This window comes from Zosterops lateralis (assembly GCF_965231275.1).
Source record: "Zosterops lateralis genome assembly, chromosome: 24".
Lineage (NCBI taxonomy): Eukaryota > Metazoa > Chordata > Aves > Passeriformes > Zosteropidae > Zosterops > Zosterops lateralis.
In genome coordinates this window covers 5,713,566-5,740,098 of record NC_139784.1, presented here as the reverse complement: position 1 = coordinate 5,740,098, position 26,533 = coordinate 5,713,566, and the positions used below count along the sequence as shown (strand labels likewise).

Here is a 26,533-nt window from a genome sequence, read left to right as displayed (position 1 = left end):
GGACTCCCACGGGGAATCAGCTTCCCAAACCACGGGAAGAGCAGAAAAATCCTCCTCTTCGCCCCCATCCCCAAATCCCAGCCCCTTCCCAATTCCCATCCTCCCATTCCAGGGAAGCCCCTGTGAGGATTCCCACGGGGAATCAGCTTCCCAAACCACGGGAAAAGCAGAAAATCCGCTGCTCTGTGCCCATCCCCAAATCCCAACCCCTTCCAGACTCCCATCCTCCCACTCCAGGGAAGCCCCTGTGGGGATTCCCATGGGGAGCAGCTTCCCAAACCACGGGAAGAGCAGAAAACTCCACCTCTCCGCCCCCATCCCCAAATCCCAGCCCCTGGCGGGCTTTACCTGCGTGGTGGAGCCGGCGGAGGAGGAGGAGGCGGCGGCGGGGATGGAGCTGGCGAAGGGCGAGCGGCTGAGCTGGGGCAGGGCGGCGCTGCCCTGGTGCGGGAGCAGCCCCGAGGGCAGCGGGGTGCTGCACACCGCCCGCAGCGCCGCGCCCAGCGGGATCGGGTCCTTGTTGCTGGTGTAGATCCCTGCGGACGGGGAGGGGAGAGGAGAGGAGAGGAGAGAGCCCTTCTCAGCAGGGAAAGGGGGTTTCTTCTGATCCTGCCTCTCCCAAGTGCAGGGAGAAGAGGTTCCTTCTCATCCCGCTTCTCCCAAGTGCAGGGAGAGGGGGTTTCTTCTTATCAGGGAGAGATTCCTTCTTATCAGGGAGAGATTCCTTCTTATCCCGCCTCTCCCAAGTGCAGGGAGAGGAGATTCCTCATTATCAGGGAGAGGGGATTCCTTCTTATCCCAAGTGCAGGGAGAGGGGATTCCTTCTTATCAGGGAGAGATTCCTTCTTATCAGGGAGAGATTCTTTCTTATCCCGCCTCTCCCAAGTGCAGGGAGAGGGGATTCCTCATTATCAGGGAGATGGAATTCCTCCTGATCCCACTTCTCTCATGGGGCAGGGAGAGGGGATTCCTTCTTATCCCAAGTGCAGGGAGAGGGGATTCCTTCTTATCAGGGAGAAATTCCTTCTTATCAGGGAGAGATTCTTTCTTATCCCACCTCTCCCATGGGGAAGGGAGAGGAATTTCCTTCTGATCCCGCTTCTCCCAAGTGCTGGGAGAGGAGATTCCTTCTTATCAGGGACAAATTCCTTCTTATCAGGGAGAGATTGCTTCTTATCTCGCCTATTCCATGGGACAGGGAGAGGAGATTCCTTCTGACCTCACTTCTCCCATGGGGCAGGGAAACGAGATTCCTCCTCATCCTGCTTCTCCAAGGGGCAGGGAGAGGGGTTCCTTCTGATCCCGCTTCTCCAAGGGGCGGGGAGAGAGGATTCCTTCTTATCTCGAGTGCAGGGAGAGGATTTTCCTTCTTATCCAGCCTCTCCCAAGTGCAGGGAGAGATTCCTTCTTATCAGGGAGAGATTCCTTCTCATCCCGCTTCTCCCATGGGGAAAGAAGAGGAGATTCCTCCTGATCCTGCTTTTCCCATGTGCAGGGAGAGGAAGTTCCTTCTTATCCCACTTCTCCCAAGGGTCAGGGAGCTCCATTCCCTCCTCTCCCTTCCCCTCTGGAAACAGCGGGAAGGGATTGGGAACACTCAGGGCTAGGAAACTTTGGGATTGGAAACACTTGGGACAGGGAACACTCAGGGATGGGAATATTTGGGATTAGGAACACTCAGGAATGGGAACACTCAGGGTTGGGAACACTCAGGACTGGGAACACTCAGGGTTGGGAACACTCAGGACTGGGAACACTCAGGACTGGGAATATTTGGGATTAGGAACACTCAGGAATGGGAACACTCAGGGTTGGGAACACTCAGGGCAGGGAACACTCAGGGTTGGGAACACTCAGGACTGGGAACACTCAGGACTGGGAACACTCAGGAATGGGAACACTCAGGACTGGGAACACTCAGGGTTGGGAACACTCAGGGCTGGGAACACTCAGGGTTGGGAACACTCAGGGCTGGGAACACTCAGGACTGGGAACACTCAGGGTTGGGAACACTCAGGACTGGGAACACTCAGGACTGGGAACACTCAGGGTTGGGAACACTCAGGGCTGGGAACACTCAGGACTGGGAACACTCAGGGTTGGGAACACTCAGGACTGGGAACACTCAGGGTTGGGAACACTCAGGGATGGGAACACTCAGGGTTGGGAACACTCAGGGATGGGAACACTCAGGGATGGGAACACTCAGGGTTGGGAACACTCAGGGCTGGGAACACTCAGGGCTGAGAACATTTGGGATTGGGAAAAGTCAAGAATGGGAACACTCAGGGTTGGGAACAGTCAGGGATGGGAACACTCAGGAATGGGAACACTCAGGGCTGGGAACACTCAGGGATGGGAACACTCAGGGTTGGGAACACTCAGGGCTGGGAACACTCAGGGATGGGAACACTCAGGGTTGGGAACACTCAGGGCTGAGAACATTTGGGATTGGGAAAAGTCAAGAATGGGAACACTCAGGGTTGGGAACAGTCAGAAATGGGAACATTTGGGATTGGGAAAAGTCAGGGATGGGAACACACAGGGATGGGAACACCCAGGAATGGGAACACTCAAGAATGGGAATATTTGGGATTGAGAACACTCAGGAATGGGAATATTTAAGATTGGGAACACTCAGGGTTTGGGAACACTCAGGACTGGGAACACTCAGGGTTTGGAACATTTGGGATTGGGAAAAGTCAGGAATGGGAAAAGTCAGGATTGGGAACACTCAGGACAGGGAACACTCAGGACTGGGAACACTCAGGGTTGGGAATATTTAAGATTGGGAACACTCAGGACTGGGAACACTCAGGGCTGAGAACACCCCAGTTCCACCTGAGCACACCCAGCTCAGGCCAGGACTCACCCGAGCCCAGCAGCGGCGACTCCACGCTCAGGCTGGGCAGGCTGGCGGCGTGGCCGAAACTCCGCGACGAATTCCCAACACTGGAACTGACCAGGGACCCCCCGGAAAAGGGCGACGAGGACGTGGAGGTGGATCCAGCCCCCAGCTGAGCCCCCAACCCTTCCTTTCCACCTTTCCCTGCCTTGGGCCTGCCGGGGCCGTGCTTGTTCTTCTTGCTGCCCTTGTGCTTCTTCTCCTTGAGCACCTCGCCCTCCTCGGCGCCCAGCGACAGCATCCTCTTGTGCCCTCCGCCCGAGGTGACGCCAGCAGAGCCACCAGAGGTGCCACCAGAAGTGCCACCCAGGCTGCTGGAGGCTTTGTAGTCCACGGGAGAGGCGTCCCGGGCTCGCTGGGGGCCCACGGCCGAGGTGGAGAAGCGCATGATGGAGCCGAAGCCGGAGAAAATGACTTTCTGCTCGAAGACGGGGTCGGCCTTGGGGCCCTCGTAGAGCGGGGAGCAGTGCGAGGACGAGCTGGAGCTGGCGGCCTTGCGGAACTTGTCATCCTCCTGCTCCAGCTTGGGGAAGGGCAGCAGGTCCTGGGAGCCGGGCAGGCTGCAGGAGGAGCCTGCGGGCACAGAGGGGTCAGCGGGGAGGGGTGGGGAGGGTGGGTGGCCTTCGTGGCCCTGCTCTTCCTCCTTCCTCACTCCCCTCTTCCTCCTCCTTCATTCCTCGGCTTTTCTCCTTCATCCTTCTCCTCTTGTCCTTCATCCTCCCCCCTCTTCTTCCTCCTTCATCCCTGTCCTCTTCCTTGTCCTTCATCTCTCTGCTTTTCTCCTTCATTTCTCTCCTCTTCCTCCTTCTCCATCACTCTGCTTTTCTGCTTCATCCCTCCCCTATTCCTTGCCCTTCATCCCTCTTCTCTTCTTCCTCCTTCACCTTCTCCCTCTTCCTTCTCCTCTTTCTCTTCCTTCATCCCTCATCCCTCTCTTTTTCTCCTTCATCCCTGGCCTCTTCCTTGTCCTTCATCCCTCTCCTTTTCCTCTCCTTCATCCCTCCTCTCTTCCTCCTCCCCCTCCTCTCTCACCTCCTTCATCTTTTCTCTCTCCCTCTTCCTTTCCTTTCCTTTCCTTTCCTTTCCTTTCCTTTCCTTTCCTTTCCTTTCCTTTCCTTTCCTTTCCTTTCCTTTCCTTTCCTTTCCTTTCCTTTCCTTTCCTTTCCTTTCCTTTCCTTTCCTTTCCTTTCCTTTCCTTTCCTTTCCTTTCCTTTCCTTTCCTTTCCTTTCCTTTCCTTTCCTTTCCTTTCCTTTCCTTTCCTTTCCTTTCCTCTTTCCTCTTTCCTCTTTCCTCTTTCCTCTTTCCTCTTTCCTCTTTCCTCTTTCCTCTCTTTCCTCTTTCCTCTTTCCTTTTTCCTTTTTCCTTTTTCCTTTTTCCTTCCCTTCCCTTATTTCCTTCCTTCTTCATTTTTTCCCCTCTTCCTCCTCCTTCATCTTTCCCCTCTCCTCCTCCTCCTCACCGGGGCTCTGGAAAGTCGCTCCAGGGGTGGTGGATCCGAAGGTGGATCCAGAGCTTTTCCCTGCAGGATTTTTCTTGCCCTTGTGGCCGCTGCCGTGGCCGGAGGATTTCCTGCCCTTGTTCTCAGCCCGGGCCACCTCCGAGGGGTCCTTGGTGGCCTCGTGGTGTCCCCCGGAGCCCTGGGGGGACAAGGGGACAGGGCTGACCCAGGGAGCACCTGGGGATCCTTTTCCCCGTTCCCCCCAATTTCTGATTTTTAATGATTTTTAATGATTTTTCAGATTTTTTCCTGATTTTCCCAATTTCCTGCCCCTTTTCCTAGTTTTTTTGGCTGGATTTCCTGGCTGAATTTCCCTGCCCTTTCCCACTTTCCCAATGGATTTCCCTGGCCTTTCCCAGTGGATTTTCCTGCCCCTTTTCCCAGTTTTTGGCTGGATTTCCTGGGTGAATTTTCCCTGCCCTTTCCCACTTTCCTGGATGAATTTTCCTGCCCTTTCCCACTTTCCTGGGTGGATTTACCTGCCCCTTTTTCCAGTTTATTTTTTTTGTGAATTTTCCTGTTCTTTTCCCAATTTTTGGGTGGTTTTCCTGGGTGATTTTCCTTCCCCTTTTCCCACTTTCCTGGATGAATTTTCCCGCCCCTTTTCCCAGTTTTTTTGGCTGGATTTCCTGGCTGAATTTCCCTGCCCTTTCCCACTTTTCCAGTGGATTTTCCTGCCCCTTTCTCCAGTTTATTTGGGTGAATTTTCCTGCCCCTTTTCCCTACTTTTTGACTGGATTTCCTGGCTGAATTTCCCTGCCCTTTTCCCACTTTCCCAGTGGATTTTCCTGCCCTTTCTCACTTTCCTGGATGAATTTTCCTGCCCCTTTTTCCAGTTTTTTTTTGGTGAATTTCCTGGGTGGATTTTCCTGTTCTTTTCCCAGTTTTTGGCTGGATTTCCTGGCTGAATTTCCCCGCTCTTTCCCACTTTTCCAGTGGATTTTCCTGCCCCTTTTTCCAGTTTATTTGGGTGAATTTTCCTGCCCCTTTCCCCTATTTTTTGTCTGGATTTCCTGGGTGGATTTTCCTGCCTTTTCCCACTTTCCCAGTGGATTTTCCTGCTCCCTTTCCCACCTTCCTGGATGAATTTTCCTGCCCACTCTCCCTGTTTTTTGGGTGGAATTTCCTGTCCCTTTTCCCTTTTTTTTTTTTTTTTTTTGTCTGGATTTCCTGGGTGAATTTTCCTGCCCTTTTCCCACTTTCCCAGTGGATTTCCCTGCCCTTTCCCACTTTCCCAGTGGATTTTCCTGCCCATTCTCCCTGGTTTTTGGGTGGAATTTCCTGCCCATTCCCCCTGTTTTTTGTCTGGATTTCCTGGATGAATTTCCCTGCCCTTTCCCACTTTTCCAGTGGATTTTCCTGCCCCTTTCTCCAGTTTATTTGGGTGAATTTTCCTGCCCCTTTCCCCTATTTTTTGTCTGGATTTCCTGGGTGGATTTTCCTGCCTTTTCCCACTTTCCCAGTGGATTTTCCTGCCCTTTTCCCCCTTTCCCGTGGATTTTTCCCCCCGGGGCTGGGGCACCTTCTCAGCCGCGGGGCCCGGGGGGGCCGTGGGGAGGCCCCCGGGGGACTCGGGTCTCTTCTTGTGCTTCTGCTTCGGCCTCTCCTTGTCCTTGCGGCTCTGGAATGAAAACCGGAGCCTCTGGAATTCCCAGCCGTGGGAAGAGCAGCGGCAGATCCCGGAAATTAATGATAATAATAGTAATAATAATAATAATAATAATAATAATAATAAATCCCTATTCTCGTTGGTTCCCGGTGGCAGATCCCGTAAATAAATCCAAATAAATCCCTATTTCATTAATAAATCCAAATAAATCCCCATTCCAGTTTTTTTCTGGTGGCAGATCCTGTAAATGAATCCAGATAAATCCCTATTTCATAAATAAATCCCCATTCCTGCAGTGTTTCAACATAGATCCCATAAATAAATCCAAATAAATCCCTATTTCATTAATAAATCCAAATAAATCTCCATTCCCATTGTTTTCCAGCACAGATCCCAGAAATAAATCCAAATAAATTCCTATTCCTGTTGTTTTCCAGTAGCAGATCCCGTAAATTAATCCAAATAAATCCCTTTTTCATAAATAAATCCAAATAAATCCCAATTCCTGCAGTTTTCCAGCACAGATCCCATAAAGAAATCCAAATAAATTCCCATTCCCGTTGTTTTCCAGCAGCAGATCCCATAAATCCAAAAAAAAGCCCAAAATTCTGAATTTTGGGGCCATTTATGGGAATCAAACCAACCTCAGGCTCTGCCCCTCCCTCATTCCCAGAAATCCCAGGATTTCCAAAATCCTGGAGCCGTTTTTAGGCCCAGAATTAAAAATTAAATAAAAATTTTTAATAAAATAAATATTAAATAAAAAAATTTCACCTCCTGCTGCTCTCACGGATTGAGGAATTCCAGAACCAATTTTAAAAGCAGCAAAATTAAAAAATTCCCATCCCAGCCCAGATATCTGTCTCCTAAATAATTCATTTATCCAGAAAAAAAAAACCTAAAAAACACCTTTCCAGAGGTGGATTTAACCCTTTTTCCCAAATAATCCAACCCCAAATTCCCAATAATTGATTTTTCATCCCTAAAATCCCTCCCAGTTTGGAAAAAAAATCTGATTTTTTTTAATCAATTTAAAACGTCAAATCTGAAATTTAAAAAAAAAAAAAAAAAAAAAATCTGGATTTTGAGGTTTGAAGGTGGTTTTTTGACTCTTGGATTGAGGGAATGATGGGGATTTTTGGGGGATTTTTGGGGGGTTTTGGGGGGTTTTCTGACCTTTTTTGGGCGCTCGTGGTGGGACAGGTGTTTTTCCTGGGTGGGGGACGTTGAGCGGCTCCTCCGGCCGGGGAGGAAAGAGCTGCTGCCCCCGGAGTGACGGGAGGTCTGCGGGGAAAAAGGGGGAAAAGAGGGGAAAAAAGGAGGAAAAAATGGGAAAAAGAGAAGAGGGATAAAGGGGAAAAAGGAAAAAAAAAAGAGGGGAAAAGGGAAAAGGAAAAAAAAGAGGAAAAAAGAGGGAAAAGGGGAAAAAAGGGGGAAAAAAAGGGACAAAAAAAGGAAAAAAGGACAAAAAGAGGGAAAAAGGAAAAAGGAAAAAAAAAGAAGAAAAAAAGAGGGACAAAGGGGAAAAAAAGAGGGACAAAAGGAAAAAGGGAAAAAATGAGGGAAAAGGGAAAAAAAAGAGGGACAAAGAGAAAAAGAAGAAAAAAGAGGGAAAAAAGAAAAAAGGGACAAAGGGAAAAAAAGAGGGAAAAGGGAAAAAGGAAAAAAAAAAGAGGAAAAAGAAAAGAAAAGGAGGAAAAGAGGGGGAAAAAAGAGGGAAAAAAGGGAAAAAGAGAAGAGGGATAAAGGAGAAAAGGGGGAAAAAAAAGAGGGGAAAAGAAAAGGAAAAAAAAAGGGGAAAAAAGAGGGAAAAGGGGAAAAAGGGGAAAAAAGGGACGAAAAAAAAAGGACAAAAAGGAATAAAAAGAGGGAAAAAGGAAAAAGGAAAAAAGAGGGAAAAGGGGAAAAAAGAGGGAAAAGGGAGAAAAAAAGAAGGAAAAGGGGGAAAAAAAAGAGGGACAAAAGGAAAAAGGGAAAAAATGAGGGAAAAGGGGAAAAAAAGAGGGGAAAGGGAAAAAAAAAAGAGGGACAAAGTGGAAAAGGAAAAAAAAGAGAAAGGGAAGAAAAAAGAGGGAAAAGGGGAAAAAAGAGGGACAAAAGGGAAAAAAAAGGGGAAAGGGGGGAAAAAAGAGGGAAAAGGGAAAAAAAACAGGGACAAAGGGAAAAGAAAAAAAAAGAGGGGAAAAAGAAGGACAAAGGGAAAAAAAAAGTGGGACAAAAGGAAAAAGGGAAAAATGAGGGAAAAGGGAAAAAAAAAGGGGGAAAGGGAAAATAAAAGAAGGAAAAGGGAAAAAGGGAAAAAAAGAGGGACAAAGGGGGAAAAAAAAGAAGGAAAAGAGAAAAAGAAAAAGAGGGACAAAGGATAAAGAAAAGAGGGACAAAGGGAAAAAGAAAAAAAAAGAGGGACAAAGGGGAAAAAAAAACAGAGAAAAGGGAAAAAGGTAAAAAAAAAGAGGGGAAAAGGGGAAAAAAAGAGGGAAAAGGGGAAAGAAAAGAGGGCAGAAAATGGGAAAAAATAGGGGAAAGGGCAAAAAGACAGAAAAAAAGGAAAGAAAAGGAGGGAAAAAAGAACGAAAGGGGGAAAGAAAAGAGGAAAAATTGGGGGGAAAAAAAGAGGGGAGAAAAGGGAAAAAAAAAAAAGAGGGAAATAAATAAAAACTCCAGAAAGGATGAGCAGATTCCCAAAATTCCCAGAATTCCCGGAATTCCCGGAATTCCCAAACTCACCATTTTGTTGAAGTGATATTTGCAGTAGCCACAATATTTGACATTGTCCACCTCCAGCACCTCCTCCTCACACAGGAGCCCGGCCATCTGAGCACTGGGGGGAAAAATGGGAAAAATGGGGAAAAACGGAGAGAAAATGGGGAAAAATGGGAAAAATCAGTGGGAAAATAGGCAGGAAAATGGGAAAAATAGGGAAAATTTGAGGGGAAAAAGGGGAAAAAATGGGAAAAATCAGTAGGAAAATCGACAAGAAAATAGGGAAAATTTGAAGGAAAAAGGGGAAAAAATGGGAGAATTGGTGGGGAAATAAGGAAATGGGGAAAAGCAGTGGGAAAACAGGGAAAAATGGGAAAGGCAGAGGGAAAATGGGAAAAAAAAAATCCAGGAGATTCAGTGGGAAAACAGGAGAAAAAAATGGGAAAAGCAGAGGGAAAATGGGAAAAATGGGAAAAATCAGTAGGAGAATCAGCAGGAAAATGGGAAAAATGGGGAAAAATGGGAAAATTGGTGGGGAAATAAGGAAATGGGGAAAAGCAGTGGGAAAACAGGGAAAAAATGGGAAAAGCAGAGGGAAAACAGGGGAAAAATGGGAAAAAAAGAGGGAAAACAGGAAAAAAAAAATCCAGGAGATTCAGTGGGAAAACAGGGGGAAAATGGGAAAAATCAGTAGGAAAATTGGCAGGAAAATGGGAAAAATAGGGAAAATTTGAGGGAAAACGGGGAAAAATGGGAAAATCGGTGGGGAAATAAGGAAATGGGGAAAAGCAGTGGGAAAACGGGGAAAAATGGGAAAAGCAGAGGGAAAACAGGAAAAAAAATCCAGGAGATTCAGTGGGAAAACAGGAGAAAAAAATGGGAAAAGCAGAGGGAAAATGGGAAAAATGGGAAAATTAGAGGAAAATCAGCAGGAAAATGGGAAAAATAGGGAAAATTAGAGGGAAAATGGGGAAAATATGGGAAAATTGGTGGGGGAATATGGAAATGGGGAAAAGCAGTGGGAAAACAGGGAAAAAAAAGGAAAAGCAGAGGGAAAACAGGGGGAAAAATGGGAAAAATCAGTAGGAAAATCAGCAGGAAAATGGGAAAAATAGGGAAAATTTGAGGGAAAAAGGAGAAAAAATGGGAAAATCAGAGGGAAAACCAGGAAAAATGGGAAAGACAGTAGGAAAATGGGAAAAAGTGGGATAATCAGAGAGAAAAGTGGGGGAAAAGGGAAAATGGGTGGGAAAACAGGGAAATGGGAAAAAGCAGAGGGAAAATAGAGAAAAAATGGGAAAATCAGTGGGAAAATAGGAAAATAAAGCCCAGAACCCTCAGGGAATGAGGCCCCAAATCCAGGGAAAAGGAATGAACATCCCACAGGCTCCCAGAGAATTCCCAATCCTTGGAAAAACCTCCTATGGAGGAGGAGGAGGAGGAGAAGGAGGAAAAAGAAGCAATCCCAGCCCTAAATTCCCAGGATTTAGAGGGAGGAACCAACCCCAAACCCCAGAACCCTCAGGAAATGAGACCCCTAAATCCAGGGAAAAGAAATGAACATTCCACAGGCTCCGAGGGGATTCCCAAACTTCAGGAATTCCCTGGAAAAACCTCCTGGGGAGGAGGAAGAAGAAGAAACAATCCCAGCCCTAAATTCCCAGGATTTAGGGGGAGGAACCAACTCCGAACCCCAGAACCCTCTGAGGAACAAGATCCCAAATCCAGGGAAAAGGAATGAACATTCCACAGACTCCCAGAGAATTCCCAAACTTCAGGAACTCCCTGGGAAAACCTCCTGGGGAGGAGAAAGAAGAGGAAAAAATTCCAGCCCTAAATTCCCAGGATTTAGAGGGAGGAACCAACCCCAAATCCCAGAACCCTCTGAGGAACAAGACCCCAAATCCAGGGAAAATGAATGAACATCCCACAGACTCCCAGAGAATTCCCAAACTTCAGGAACTCCCTGGAAAAACCTCCTGGGGAGGAGAAAGAAGAGGAAAAAATTCCAGCCCTAAATTCCCAGGATTTAGAGGGAGGAACCAACCCCAAATCCCAGAACCCTCAGGAAATGAGACCCCAAATCCAGGGAAAAGGAATGAACATCCCACAGGCTCCCAGAAAATTCCCAAACCTCAAGAACTCCCTGGAAAAACCTGGAAAAACCTCCTGGGGAGGAGAAGGAAGAAAAAGAAACAATCCCAGCCCTAAATAACCCCAGTGGGATCAACCCCAAACCCCAGAACCCTCAGAAAACAAGACCCCAAACCCAAAGGCAGGGAAGGATCAGTGGAGAGGAATTCCAGAGGTGAATTCCAGAGGGAAATTCCCAGGATTCTCACCAGGTGACGTGGAAGGCCTGGCGACAGCCGTGGCGGTTACAGGCCATGCAGGCCCCCGAGGCCGCCTTGCTCTCCCGGCCCTGCTCCTCGCAGATGTAACACGTCTGGGATTGGGGAAAAAAAAATAAAAATTAGGAAAAGTCAAGTTTTCCAAAGGAAAAACATCCAGGAGTTCGTAAATCTCAAAGTGGGAAAAGCCAAGTTTTCCAAGAGGAAAAACACCCAGGAGTTGATAAATCTCAAAGTGGGAAAAGTTAAATTTTCCAAAGGAAAAACATCCAGGAGTTTGTAAAAGTGGGAAAAGCCAAGTTTTCCAAGAGGAAAAACATCCAGGAGTTCACAAATCTCAAAGTGGGAAAAGTCAAGTTTTCCAAAGGAAAAACATTCAGGAGTTTGTAAATCTCAAAGTGGGAAAAGCCAAGTTTTCCAAAGGAAAAACATCCAGGAGTTCGTAAATCTCAAAGTGGGAAAAGCCAAATTTTCCAAAGAAAAAACACTCAGGAGTTCGTAAATCTCAAAATGGGAAAAGTCAAGTTTTCCAAGAGGAAAAACATCCAGGAGTTCGTAAATCTCAAAGTGGGAAAAGTCAAGTTTTCCAAGAGGAAAAACATCCAGGAGTTCACAAATCTCAAAGTGGAAAAATCCAAGTTTTCCAAGAGGAAAAAACATCCAGGAGTTCACAAATCTCAAAGTGGAAAAATCCAAGTTTTCCAAAGGAAAAACATCCAGGAATTGATAAATCTCAAAGTGGGAAAAGCCAAGTTTTCCAAAGGAAAAACATCCAGGAGTTCATAAATCTCATGGAATGTGGTGGGTTGGATTTTAAAGCTCGGCAAATTCCAACCCGACTTTCCGATCTCTGTTGTTGACTCGCTTCTATGTGAAGGGATTTTTTTGGAATATTGAGGAAAATTTGAGGAATTTTGGTGAAAAATCTGGGATATTCCTCAATGGGATACAGAAAATTCCTCATTTTTTTTTTCTTCCAAAATCTCAACTGGTCCCAAATATGGAATTCCCATGGATTCAGTCATGAAATTCCTCAAATTCCCCATTTTTTCCCCAAAACTCAACTGTCCCATTGGATCCAACACGGAATTCCATGGATCCAGTCGGCTCCAGTCATGAAATTCCTCAAATTCCCATTTTATCCCCCAAAACCCATCCAAATATGGACGGAATTCTCACAGATCCAGCTGGCTCCAGTCATTCCACCAAGAAATTCCTCAAATTCCACTTTTCTCTCTCAAAACTCGACTGTCCTATTGGATCCAACACGGAATTCCATGGATCCAGTCAGCTCCAGTCATGAAATTCCTGGAATTCCCATTTTCTCCACCAAACCCCATCCAAATATGGAGGATCCAACACGGAATACCATGGATCCAACCGACTCCAGTCATTCCACCAAGAAATTCCTCAAATTCCACCTTTTTCCCCAAAACCCAACTGTCCCATTGGATCCAACACAGAATTCCATGGATCCAACTGACTCAAGTCATTCCACCAAAAAATTCCTCAAATCCCATCGATTTTTAGTCAAGACAGACCAAAAATTTTCCAGCAAATCCAGGGATTTCCTTGTTTTTTTAACGGAATCTGAGCACCGGGGGTGGGGATAAACCGGGCTGGGGTTGTGGGGGTGGGAGGGGATGATCCCGAAATCCCGAAATCCCGAAATCCCGGATTTTACCTTGTTGAAGCGATCGTGGGGGACGTACTGGAGCACGATGGGCTCCATGGTGAGCACGTTGGCGAACTGCACCTCGGGGATGTACAGGGCACACACCACGTGGGCCCAGCCTGGGGAAGGAAGGGAAAAAAAATGGGAATTCAGTCCAAGAATCCTGAAAAAAACCCCTCTAAATTCTGTGTCAAAAAAAAAAAAAAAAAAAAATTCTGTCCCAAAAAATCCCATCCCAAAAAAACTTCGGGTCTGTTGCCAAAAAAAAAAATCCGTCCTGGAAAGGGGAAGGAAGGGAAAAAAATGAGAATTCAGTCCAAGAATCCAAAAAAAAAAAAAAAAAAAACCACAAAAAACCCTCTAAATTCTGTGTCAAAAAAAAAAAAAAAAAATTCTGTTCCAAAAAACCCCATCCCAAAAAAACTTCAGGTCTGTTGCCAAAAAAAAAAAAAAAAAATCCGTCCTGGAAGAAGTTCCTTGGCAGAAAAGTCTCTATTCCAGAAAAAACTCCATCCTTAAAAAGCCTCCATCCTAAAAAATTTTCCATGCCAAGAAAAGCTCCATCCCAAAAAGAATTCTGGACTAAAAAAGTTTAATTCCAAAAATCTTCCATCCCCAAAAAACCACCATCCCAAAAATCTCTATCCCAAAAAACCTCTCATCCCAAAAAACCTCCTTTCCAAAAAACTCCATCCCAAAAAAATCCATCCTAAAAAAACTCCCATCCCAAAAAAACTCCCATCCCAAAAAAACTCCATCCCAAAAAAACTCCCATCCCCCCCAAAAAATCCATCCTAAAAAATCCTCCATCCCAAAAAAAGAATCCAGGGAAAACCTCCAGGGAATGGTGCCCGGAAAGGATCAACAGAAAATCTCGTTTATTTATAGAGCCACGAGCTCTGATCCAGGGAAATCCTGAGGATTCCAAACAGATCCAGGGAAATCCCAAAGATTCCCAAGGGATCCATGGAAATTCCGAGGATTCCCAACAGATCCATGGAAAACCTGAGTGGATCTATGGAAATCCCAAAGATTCCCAACAGATCCAGGGAAATCCCAAAGATTCCCAATGGATCCATTGAAAACCTGAGTGGATTTATGGAAATCCTGAGGATTCCCAATGGATCTATGGAAATTCCGAGGATTCCCAACAGATCCATGGAAAACCCAAGTGGATCTATGGAAATCCCAAAGATTCCCAACAGATCCAGGGAAATCCCAAAGATTCCCAATGGATCCACAGGAATCCCAAATATTTCCAATGGATCCATGGAAACCCTGAGGATTCCCAACAGATCCATGGAAAAGCCAAGTGGTTCTATGGAAATCCCAAAGATTCCCAAAAGACCCATAGAAATCCCAAAAATTCCTGGTGGATCTATGGAAATCCCAAAGATTCACAACAGATCCAGGGAAATCCCAAAGATTTCCAAGGGATCCATGTAAAACCTGAGGATTCCCAACAGATCCATGGAAAACCCAAGTGGATCCATGGAAACCCCAAAGATTCCCAACAGATCCATGGAAATCCCAAGGATTCCCAACAAATCCATGTAAAACCTGAGGATTCCCAACAGATTCAGGGAAATCCCAAAATTCCTGGTGAATCCATGGAAATCCCAAAGATTCCCAACAGATCCACGGGAATCCCAAAGATTCCTGAGGAACAACAAAAATCATCATAAAAAAAAAAAAAAAAAATCCCAGATGGAAAAAAACCCTCTGGGTTTTTTTGGGAAACAAATCCCTGTGGGATCAACCCCAAAATTCCACCATTTTGGGCTCATTTCAGTCCTTGGAGAAAAGAAAAATATTCCTTCTCTGGAGGCTCCAAAAAGTGAATTTTTTTTGGGAAAAACGTGGAGTTAATTTGGGATTTTCCAGGTGGGAACAGCTCACCCCCGTTGTCCGTGCGCTTCAGGGCTCCGTCCTTGTGGGGACACAGCTCACACCTCTGGAAAGAAGAAAAAAAAACACCAAAAATGAGTCAAATTTAATCAAAAAAATTCCAATTTAATCGAATTTCAATGATCAAAATTAAAATTTAGTCAATGAAATTAAAATGGAATCGTTAAAATTGGAATTTCGTCGGTAAAATTGAAATTTAGGGGGGATTTAATCGATAAAAAATTGGAATTTAATCGATAAAATTGAAATTTCGTCGGTAAAATTGAAATTTAGGGGGATTTAATCGATAAAAAATTGGAATTTAATCGATAAAATTGAAATTTAGTCATTAGAATTGAAGGTTAGTGGATGAAATTGAAATGTAATCGATAAAAGTCAAATTTCACGGATAAAATTCAAATTTAAATGAATTTTGTCAATAAAAATTGAAATATTTTAGATTTGAATCGATGAAATTCTGATTTAGTCGATAAAATTGAAATGTCATTAAAAGAATTCAAATTTCGTCGATAGAATTGAAATTTAATTAAATTTAATTAGTAAAAATTGAAATTTAATTGATAAAAATTGAAATTCAATTGATAAAAAATTGAAATTTGTTCGATAAAATTGAAATTTGTTCGATAAAATTGAAAATTAACCAATAAACCCCCAAATTTCATCGATAAAACTGAAATGGAATCAGAATTAAAATTTAATCCTTAAAAATTGAAATTTAAAGAAATTTAACCGATAAAACTAAAATTTCATCCATAAAATTGACATTTATTGGATAAAATTGAAAATTAACCGACAAAATTCAAATTTCATCGATAACAAATTGAAATTTAATCAATAAAATTCAAATTTAATCCATTTATTTCTGGTTTTAGGACCAAAAAAATCCACAATTCAGCCCCAAAAAGGAAATGAGAGTTGAAGAATTTTAGAGGAAAATCACCTCAAAAATCCCTAAAAAATCAATTTATAACTCTGAGGTTGAAGTTTTGCTTTTTGGGATTATTTTGGGGCTGGTTTTAGAGGAAAAAAAAAAAAAAAAAAAAAAAAAATTTTAAAAACACCCTAAAAATGGATTTTAAACCTTGGGGGTGAATTTTTTCTTTTGGGGCTTTTTTAGGGCAAATTTTAGGGGGAAAAACCACCTCAAAAATATGGATTTAAAACCCTGGGGGTGAAGTTTTGCTTTTTTGGGCTTTTTTAGGGCAAATTTTAGAGGAAAAAAACACCTCGAAAATGCCCTAAAAATGGATTTAAAGCCCTGGGGGTGAAGTTTTGCTTTTGGGGATTTTTTAGGGCAAATTTTAGAGGAAAAAAAACACCTCAAAAATGCCCTAAAAATTGATTTAAAGCCCTGGGGGTGAAGTTTTGCTTTTGGGGCTTTTTTAGAATGAATTTTAGAGAAAAAAAAATGCCCCTAAACAACCCCAAAAATTGGATTTATACCCTTGAGGGAAAAAATCTTTGCTTTTGGGGCTTTTTTAGGGCAAATTTTAGTGGAAAAAAACACCTCAAAAATGCCCTAAAAATGGATTTAAAGCCTCAGGGGTGAAGTTTTGCTTTTGGGGCTTTTTTAGGGCAAATTTTAGGGGGAAAAACCACCTCAAAAATATGGATTTAAAACCCTGGGGGTGAAGTTTTGCTTTTTTGGGCTTTTTTAGGGCAAATTTTAGAGGAAAAAAAACACCTCAAAAATGCCCTAAAAATGGATTTAAAGCCTCAGGGGTGAATTTTTTCTTTTGGGGCTTTTTTGGGGCAAATTTTAGGGGAAAAAAACACCTCGAAAACACCCTAAAAATGGATTTAAAGCCCCAGGGGTGAAGTTTTGCTTTTGGGGCTTTTTTAGGGCAAATTTTAGGGGGAAAAACCACCTCAAAAATATGGATTTAAAACCCTGGGGGTGAAGTTTTGCTTTTTGGGGTTATTTTTAGGGCAAATTTTAGAGGAAAAAAACACCTCAAAAATGCCCTAAAAATGGATTTAAACCCCAGAGGTGAAGTTTTGCTTTTGGGGCTTTTTTAGGGCAAATTTTAGAGGAAAAAAACACCTCAAAAACACCCTAAAAATGGATTTTAAAGCCCCAGAGTTGAATTTTTGCTTTTGGGGTATTTTTGGGGCCGGTTTTAGGGCTTGAGGTTGAGGAGTAAAACCGAAAGTGATGACTCAGAGAGGAAAAATTAAAAAAAAAAAAAAGGAGTTTTTTTTTATCTCTCTTTGCTCCTTCCGCTTTTCTGGGGGTTTTTTTGTTTATTTTTTTCCATTTTTTGGGGGTAAATTTTTGGTCGTAGGAAAATTTGGTCACTCCCAAATTCAGGTTGAAGAGGGGGTGGGGTTGTTTTTTTTTAAAAATAAAAAAATAAAATAAAATTTGGTGATGTCACTTTAGGAAAAAAAAATTTTAAAAATTTTAAAAAAAATTTTAAAAAAATTAAAAAAAAAAAATTAAAAAAAAATTTAAAAAAATTAAAAAAAAATTTAAAAAAATTAAAAAAAATTAAAAAAATTTTAAAAAAATTTAAAAAAATTAAAAAAAAAATCGGATTTATTGGTTTATTTTTTTAAGTTTTGGTTTTTTTTTTTTTAAATAGGATTTTTTTAGGGTTTTTTTAGGGTTTTTTTAGGTTTTTTAGATTTTGTTTTTGGTTTTTTTTTCAAGTTTTGGGGGTTTTTTTAAACGTTTTGGGGTTTTTTTAGAATTTTTATAAAAGGCCCCAAAGTTGTGAAATTTTCAGCTCTTTTTTTTTTTTTTTTTTTAGGAATGGTTGAGTTGGTCAAATAAACCAAATAAAATAAATAAAATAAATAAAATAAATAAAATAAATAAAATAAATAAAAATTGGGGGTTTTTTGGGGGGGGAAAAAGCAGCTTCTGAAAGTTTTTGGAGATGAGGGGGAAAAATCAACCTCAATTTGCACAAAATTCAATGAAAATTCCAGAAAAATCCCAATAAATTCCATGAAAATGCCAAAGAAAACCCAAGGAAAACACCATTAAAAACTCCATAAAACCCCCCAAAAAATTCCATTAAAACCCATTGAAAATCCAATGAAAATTCCAATGAAAATTCCATTAAAATTTCATCAAAATTTCATGACATTTTTTGGGGGGGAAATTGAGATTTCGAACCCTCAAAAAAAATCTTGGGAAAAAAGGATTTTTTTGAGGGGAAAAAAAAGGAATTTTTTTGGGTGGAAAAGGGATTTTTTGGGGAAAAAAGAGGATTTTTTTGGGAAAAAAAAGGATTTTTTGGGGAAAAAATAGGATATTTTTGGGAAAGAGAAAAAAAGGATTTTTTGGGGAAAAAATGGATTTTTTTTGGGGGAAAGGGATTTTTTGGGAAAAAAAAAAGGAATTTTTTGGGAAAGAAAAAAAAGGATTTTTGGGGGAAAAAATGGATTTTTTTGAGGGGAAAAAGTTTTTTTGGGGAAAAAAAAGGATTTTTTCAGGGGAAAAAAAAAAGGATTTTTTTTGGGAGGAAAGGGATTTTTTAGTGGAAAAAAAGGATTTTTGGGAAAAAAAAAAAGGATTTTTTGGGGAAGAAAAAAAAAAGGATTTTTGGGGAAAAAAAAGGATTTTTTGGGGAAAAAAAAAAGGATTTTTTGGGGAAAAAAAGGATTTTTTTGGGGGAAAAAAAGAGGATTTTTTTGGGGGGAAATAAGGATTTTTTGGGGGAAAAGGAGGCTTTTTGGAAAAAAAAAAAGGATTTTTTCGGGGAAAAAAAAAGAAGTTTTTTTGAGGAAAAAAGGATTTTTTTGGGAAAAAAAAGGATTTTTTTTTTGGGAAAAAGGATTTTTTTGGGGGGAAGGGATTATTTTGGGGGAAAAAAAGGGATTTTTTGGGGGGAAAAATGAATTTTTTTTATTAAAAAAAAAGGATTTTTCGGGGGGGAAAAAAGGATTTTTTTGGGGGGGAAAAAAAGGGATTTTTTGGGGGGAAAAATGGATTTTTTGGGGAAAAAAAGGATTTTTTGGGGAAAAAAAGGATTTTTGGGGGGAAAAAAAGGATTTTTGGGGGGAAAAAGAAAAAGGATTTTTTGGAAAATAAAAAGGAATTTTTTTGGGGGGGAAAAGGGAATTTTTTGGGGAGAGAAAAAGGATTTTTTGGGGAAAAAAGGATTTTTTTGGGGGAAAAAAAGATTTTTTGGGGAAAAAAATAAGGATTTTTTGAGGAGAAAAAAAGAGATTTTTTTTTTAAAGGATTTTTCAGGGGGGGAAAAAAGGATTTTTTTTGGGAAAAAAAGGATTTTTGGGGGGAAAAAAAAGAAGATTTTTTTGGGGAAAAAAAAGATTTTTTATTTAAATAAAAGGATTTTTTGGGGGGGAAAAAAGGATTTTTTGGGAAAAAAAAAAGGATTTTTTTGGGAGGGAAAAGGGATTTTTTTGGGAGAAAAAAAAGGATTTTTTGGGGAAAAAATAAGAATTCTTTGGGGAAAAAAAAAAGGATTTGTTTGGGGAAAAAAAAAGGAATTTTTTTGGGGAAAAAAGGGATTTTTGGGGGAAAAAGAAAAAGGATTTCGGGGGGGGGGAAATAAGGATTTTTTTTATTTTAAAAAAAGGATTTTTCGGGGGGGGGAAGGATTTTTTTTGGGGAAAAAAAAGGGATTTTTTGGAAATCTTGGGAAAAAATTATTTTTGGGGGGGGAAAAAAAGAAGATTTTTTTGGGGAAAAAAGGATTTTTTGGGGAAAAAAAAGGAATTTTTTGGGGAAAAAAATGATTTTTTGGGGGAAAAAAGGGATTTTTTTGGGGGAAAAAAGGGATTTTTTGGGGGAAAAAAAAAAGATTTTTTTGGGAAAGAAAAAAAAGGATTTTTTGGGGAAAAAAAAAGGATTTTTGGGGGAAAAAAAAAAGGATTTTTTGGGGGGGAAAAGGGAATTTTTCTGGGGAAAAAAAAGGATTTTTGGTGAAAAAAAAAAAGGATTTTTTGGGGAAAAAATGGATTTTTTTTGGAAAAAAAAAAGGACTTTTTGGGAAAAAAAAAGGGATTTTTTTGGGGAAAAAAATCAGGATTTTTCCCTTTACTCACCACCCGGGCGGCTCGTTCCTGGGATTCACATTTCCTGCAGAACCAGGGGCCGGTGGGGACTTGGACAATTCCATAACAAGCTGAAAAAAAAATTTTAAAAAGTTAAAAAAAAACCCTCAAATTAAACCATTTAAAATCAATTTAATTTTGATTTCTCAAGGATTTAAAAACCTGGAAAAAATTCCCTGTTTGTGGAAGAACCGGATGAGCTCAAAGATCTTTTTAAATCCCAAGAATTTCACGATTCCAAAAGGAAAAAAAAATTGTATTTTTTAATTTCTCTTTTTATTTTTTTTTTTTTCCCCAAGTCAGTTCTGCTCCTCCCAGGAAAATTCACTCGGGGAATTATTTTGGTCAGGAATTAAAAATTCCTGGATTTTTTTGGAAATCTGGGAATGGAATTCCCAGTCAGGGATTGAGGAATTTTTCACCTCTGAGTCAAGAATGAAAAAAAATGTGGATTTTTATGGATTTTTATGGATTTTTATGGATTTTTATGGATATTATGGAACCCCAAAAAACATAATTTGGATTAAAATCTTAATTAGCACCACAAGGGGAATTATCCCAAAGAGAATTCCACCCAAAATTCCCAATTTTTTTCACTGTTTTCCCCATTTTTTCCCTTTTTTTTCCTGTTTTTCTCCTTCAGGAGATAGGAAAAAAAAAAGGGAGAAAAACAGTGGAAAAATAGGAAATAAACAGGGAGAAAAACAGGAAAATCAGGAAAAATATACCGGGAGAAAAATAAGGGGAAAGCCCAGGAAAAGTTGGGAGAAAATTGGGAAATAAATAGGGAAAAATGGAGAAAAACAGGAAATAAAAAGGAAAAAAGCAGGGAGAAAAACAGGGAAAAAAATGGGAATTCAGGGGAAAAAATGGGGGAAAATCAGGGAAGAAAAGTGGAAGTAAACAGGGAAAAAAACCAGGGAGAGAAACAGGAGGAGAAATGGAGAAAACAGGAAAAAAAATTGGGGAAATCGGGGGGGAAATGGGAAAAAAACAGGGAATAAAAGTGGGAAGTCAACAGGGGGAAAACAGGGAGAGAAATGGGAGAAAAACTGGGAGAAAATAGGGGGAAAACAGGAAAAATGGGAAAAATGGGGAGAAAAATAAGGGGAAAACAGGAAAACTGGGAAAACAGGGGAAAATGGGAAATGAACAGGAAAAAAATGGAAATAAACAGGGGAAAAGGGAGAAAAACAAGGGGAAACCAGGAAATAAACAAAAAGAAAAAGAGGAGAAAAACAGGAAGAAAAACAGAAAGAAAACAGGGAGAAATTGGGGAAAAAATTGGGAAATTGGGTGGAAATAAATGGGGAAAAAAAACAGGGAAGAAACCAGGAAATAAACAAGAAGGAAAACAGGAGAAAAACAGGGGGAAAAAAACCAGGGAAAAATAGGGAAAAATTGGGAATTCAGGGGAAAAAACGGGAAAAATCAGAGAAGAAAACCAGAAGTAAACAGGAAAAAAACCAGGGAGAGAAACAGGGGAAAAAAATGGAGAAAACAGGAAAAAAATTGGGGAAATCAGGGGAGGGAAATGGGAAAAAACAGGGAATAAAAGTGGGAAGCAAACAGGGGGGAAAAACAGGGAGAGAAATGGGAGAAAAACTGGGAGAAAATAGGGGGAAAACAGGAAAAATGGGAAAAATGGGGAGAAAAATAAGGGGAAAACAGGAAAACTGGGAAAACAGGGGAAAATGGGAAATAAACAGGGAAAAAAATGGAAATGAACAGGGGAAAAGGGAGAAAAACAAGGGGAAAGCAGGAAATAAACAAAAGGAAAAAAGGAGAAAAAAGGGAAGAAAAACAGGGAGAAATTGGGGAAAAAATTGGGAAATTGGGTGGAAAAATGGGGAAAAAAAGGGAAGAAACCAGGAAATAAACAAAAAGGAAAACAGGAGAAAAACAGGAGAAAAATCAGGGATAAAACAGGAAAAAATAGGAAAAAATGGGGAAATCAGGGAGAGGAAAAAGGGAAAAAAACAAGGAATGAAAGTGGGAAATAAACACAGAAAAATAGGGAGAAAAACAAAAATAAAATGGAGAAAACAGGGAAAAAAATGGGAAATCAGGAGGGAAAAAAGGGGAAAAAAACAGAGAATAAACCAGGAAATAAACAGGAGGAAAAACAGGGAGAGAAATGGGAGAAAAACTGGGAGAAAATAGGGGGAAAACAGGAAAAATGGGAAAAATGGGGAGAAAAACAAGGGGAAAACAGGAAATAAACAGGAAGAAAAAGAGGATTAAAAAAGGGAAGAAAAACAGGGAGAAATTGGAAAAAATTGGGAAATTGGGTGGAAAAAATGGGGGAAAAAACAGGAAATAAACAAGAAGGAAAATAGGAGAAAAACAGAGTAAAAATCAGGGATAAAACAGGGAAAATTGGGAAAAATGGGGAAATCAGTGGGGGGAAAAAAGGGAAAAAAAACAAGGAATAAAAGTGGGAAATAAACAGAGAAAAATAGGGAGAAAAACAAAGATAAAATGGAGAAAACAGGGAAAAAAATGGGAAATCAGGAAAGGAAAAAAGGGAAAAAAACAGAGAATAAACCAGGAAATAAACAGGAGGAAAAACAGGGAAAACGAGCTGAAATTAGGATTTAAAATGTCCTCAAGTCCTTTATTACAACCTTTATTTCCTCTCAGATGGTTCTGAGAAAATCCTGAATTTTTTTAATGGGAAGGTTGTGTCTCAAAGAGGAGAAAAAAAAAACCCCCAAACAAGTGAAAAAGGAGCAAAAAATGAGCTAAAAATACAATTAATAAATGACTTTAAGCCTTTCTTGGAGCCTCCATTTCCCACCCCGTGGATTTGTTGATATTTTGTGATGTTTTGCAGATATTTGGTTGGTATTTTGTTGATATTTTAGTTGATATTTTGTCGATATTTGGTTGATAATACAAATATTTTGTATTTTTTCACTGTGCGAATTCTCAGCGCTGATTTCTTCCCCAAACCAGCCCTGATTTTTATTTTAATTAATTTTATTTTTTATTTTCATTTTTATTTTTAAAAATCCCAGGCCCCTGCACGACCATTCCAAAGGGAATTCCGGATTTTTTGGGAATCCCAAACCCGTGTGGGATGAATCCTAAGGGTTCCTTTTTTCGGGTTTCTGCTATTTTGGGGAAAAAAAAAAAAAAACTTTCCCAAACCCATTTAGGATGAGCCCCAAGGATTCCCTTTTGGGATTTCTGCTAATTTTGGAAATAAAAACTTCCCCAAATCCATCCGGGATGAGCCTCAAGAATTCCCTTTTGGGGATTGAGCTATTTTGGGAATAAACCCAAAAGCTATTTTGAGCTATTTTTGGGAATAAAAACTTCCCCAAACCCCTGTGGGATGATCCCCCAGGGTTCCTTTTTGGGGTTTGAGCTGTTTCAGAAATAAAACCCCTCCCCGAAGCCGCAGGGGCTGGGCCGGGCTCCAAAAGGGGCCGGGGAATCACCACATCCTGCAGGGCCCCAAAAAAACCCCAAATTAACTCCCCGAGCTTCCCACAGCACAGAGAGAGGCTCAGAGACTGCTCCTGACCCTCTGGAGCTGTTCCTGAAAATCTGGAATTGTTCCTGAAAATCTGGAATTGTTCCCGACCCTCTGGAATGGTTCCTGACCCTCTGGAATGGTTCCTGACCCTCTGGAATGGTTCCTGAAAATCTGGAATTGTTCCCAACCCTCTGGAATTGTTCCTGAAAATCTGGAATTGTTCCTGACCCTCTGGAATGGTTCCCGGACCTCTGGAATAGTTCCCAACCCTCTGGAGCTGTTCTTGAAAATCTGGAATTGTTCCCGACCCTCTGGAACTGCTCGTGGCCCTCTGGAACTGCTCCTGATCTTCTGGAATTGTTCCCGACCCTCTGGAACTGCTCCTGACCCTCTGGAATTGTTTCCAACCTTCTGGAACTGCTCCTGACCCTCTGGAATGGTTCCCGACCCTCTGGAACTGCTCCTGACCCTCTGGAGCTGTTCTTGAAAAATCTGGAATTGTTCCCAATCCTCTGGAATTGTTCCCAACCTTCTGGAACTGCTCCTGACCCTCTGGAATAGTTCCTGCACCTCTGGAGCTGTTCCTAAAACTCTGGAATTGTTCCCAACCCTCTGGAAATGTTCCCGACCCTCTGAAATGGTTCCTGACCCTCTGGAACTTCTCCTGAACCTCTGGAATTGTTCCCAACCCTCTGGAATTGTTCCTGACCCTCTGGAACTGTTCTTGAAAATCTGGAATTTTTCCCGACCCTCTGGAACTGCTACTGACCCTCTGGAATTGTTCCCAACCCTCTGGAATGGTTCCTGATTCTCTGGAATAGTTCCTGACCCTCTGGAGCTGTTCCTGAAAACCTGAAATTGTTCCCAATGCTCTGAATTGCTCTGAAATTGCTCCTGACCCTCTGGAACTGCTCCTGACCCTGTGGAGCTGTTCTTGAAAGTCCGGAATTGTTCCCAACCCTCTGGAATGGCTCCTGACCTCTGGAACTGCTCCTGATCCTCTGGAATTGTTCCCAACCCTCTGGATTTGTTCCTGACCCTCTGGAACTGTTCTTGAAAATCTGGAATTTTTCCCGACCCTCTGGAACTGCTACTGATCCTCTGGAATTGTTCCCAACCCTCTGGAATAGTTCCTGATTCTCTGGAATGGTTCCTGACCCTCTGGTGCTGTTCCTGAAAACCTGAAATTGTTCCTGACCCTCTGGAATGGTTCCTGACCCTCTGAAGCTGTTCCTGACCCTCTGGAATAGTTCCTGACCCTCTGGAATTGTTCCTGACCCTCTGGAATTGTTCCTGAAAACCTGAAATTGTTCCCAATGCTCTGAATTGCTCTAAAATTGCTCCTGACCCTCTGGAACTGCTCCTGACCCTGTGGAGCTATTCTTGAAAGTCCGGAATTGTTCCCGACCCTCTGGAATGGCTCCTGACCCTCTGGAACTGCTCCTGATCCTCTGGAGTTGTTCCCAACCCTCTGGAATTGTTCCCAACCCTCTGGAATAGTTCCCGGACCTCTGGAATAGTTCCCAACCCTCTGGAGCTGTTCTTGAAAATCTGAAATGATTCCTGAGCCCCTCTGGAACTGCTCCTGACCCTTAGAAAGTGGTCCTGAATATTTGAGACTCTTCCTGCACCTCTGGAATTGTTTCTGACCCCCTGAACCTTTAGAAACTCTTCCTGGCTGTCTGAAACTGTTCCTGAATATTTGAAACTCTTCCTGACCCCTTTGAAACTCTTCCTGACCCTCAAAACCTCTTTCTGACCCTCCCAAACTCTTCCTGCCCCTCAAAACCTGTTCCTGCCCCACTGGAACAGTTCCTGCAAGCCACACAAAACCGTTTTTATCAGTTTCAGGCTTTGGGAAGAGCAAAGAGCAGCAAAATGAAAACAGGAATTGGGTTTTCAGAGAGGCCCTGGAGCTGTGGGGTCACTCTGAGGGGTGGAAACAGAGAGGGGGTTTTGGGGTTTCCCAAAAAAGCTCCTGGATCCCTGGGAATGTCCCAGGCCAGGGATGGACATCGGGGCTGGGATGGTGGGACGGTGTCCCCAGGCGGGACTGGAGGGGTTTGGGGTGGGGCTGGAGGGGTTTGGGGAGGGGCTGGAGGGGTTTGGGGTGGGACTGGCGGGGTTTGGGGAGAGACTGGAGGGGTTTGGGGTCCCCTCCCACCCAAAGCATTCCCTGACCCCACAGACACAACCCTGGGGGTGAGAAAGACCCTGGGAGCGTCACAGCCCCAGCCAGGTCACCTCCTGGTGGCACCTCTTGGTGTCACCTCCTGGTGTCACCCTCTGGTGTCACTTCCTGGGGTGTCACTCCCTGGTGTCACCTCAGTCACGGGCCGGGGCTGCAGCCACGGACACGCCAAAAGCAGGGACAGAACAGACCCTGAGGCCACAAACCCCAACTGGACACACAGACAGGGCCGGACACATGGACAGGGCCAGATCTGGACACACATCCAGGACAGGGCCTGACACAGGGACAGGGCCAGACACATGGACAGGGCCGGACACAGGGACAGGGCCAGACACACAGACAGGGCTGGACACATGGACAGGGCCGGACACACGGATAGGGCTGGACACAGGGACAGGGCTGGACACAGGGACAGGGCTGGACACACGGACAGGGCTGGACACAGGGACAGGGCTGGACACAGGGACAGAGCTGGACACACGGACAGGGCTGGACACAGGGACAGGGCTGGACACAGGGACAGGGCTGGACACACGGACAGGGCCAGACACACGGACAGGGCTGGACACAGGGGCAGGGCCAGACACACGGACAGGGCCAGACACACGGACAGGGCTGGACACAGGGGCAGGGCCAGACACACGGACAGGGCTGGACACACGGACAGGGACAGGGCCAGACACACGGACAGGGTCAGACACATGGACAGGGCCAGAGCTGGACACACATCCAGGACAAGGCCGGACATACGGACAGACAGACGGACACCTGAAGCCAGGAGCGAACAGACGGAGAACGAGCAGGAAGAGCTGGAGATGAGCCGGGAAAGGGACGGGATAAAACAACAACTGGGACAGGGACGGGATAAAAATGGGAAATTGATGGGACAAAACAAAAATTGGGAATCGATGGGATAAAACAACAACCAGGAGAGGAACGGGACAAAACAACCCGGGACAGGGATGGGATAAAACAACCAGGACAGGGATGGGATAAAATAAAAACCAGGACAAGGATGGGACAAAACAACAACCAGGAGAGAAATGGAGTAAAAATGGGAAATGGATGGGATAAAACAAAAAATTGGGAATTGATGGGATAAAACAACAACTGGGAGAGGAATGGGATAAAACAACCCAGACAGGGACAGGATAAAACAACCAGGACAGGGATG

General features: G+C 42.8%; 1 protein-coding gene across 1 annotated transcript in view; it reads right to left on the bottom strand.

Annotated features, from left to right (window-relative positions):
• The window catches only part of MLLT6 (MLLT6, PHD finger containing), a gene marked incomplete at both ends in the record, with an annotated part of 40,628 nt that extends 14,521 nt beyond the window's left edge, over positions 1–26,107 (bottom strand). Inside the window, 11 exons of the mRNA XM_083877762.1 lie at positions 349–536; positions 2,873–3,478; positions 4,366–4,543; positions 5,927–6,025; positions 7,190–7,297; positions 8,741–8,834; positions 11,059–11,162; positions 12,752–12,861; positions 14,642–14,696; positions 19,673–19,752; positions 25,909–26,107. Of these exons, the coding sequence (XP_083733888.1) occupies positions 349–536; positions 2,873–3,478; positions 4,366–4,543; positions 5,927–6,025; positions 7,190–7,297; positions 8,741–8,834; positions 11,059–11,162; positions 12,752–12,861; positions 14,642–14,696; positions 19,673–19,752; positions 25,909–26,107 (1,821 nt within the window). The remainder of the gene's footprint in view (positions 1–348; positions 537–2,872; positions 3,479–4,365; positions 4,544–5,926; positions 6,026–7,189; positions 7,298–8,740; positions 8,835–11,058; positions 11,163–12,751; positions 12,862–14,641; positions 14,697–19,672; positions 19,753–25,908) is intronic.
• Between the last annotated feature and the right edge of the window lie 426 nt (positions 26,108–26,533).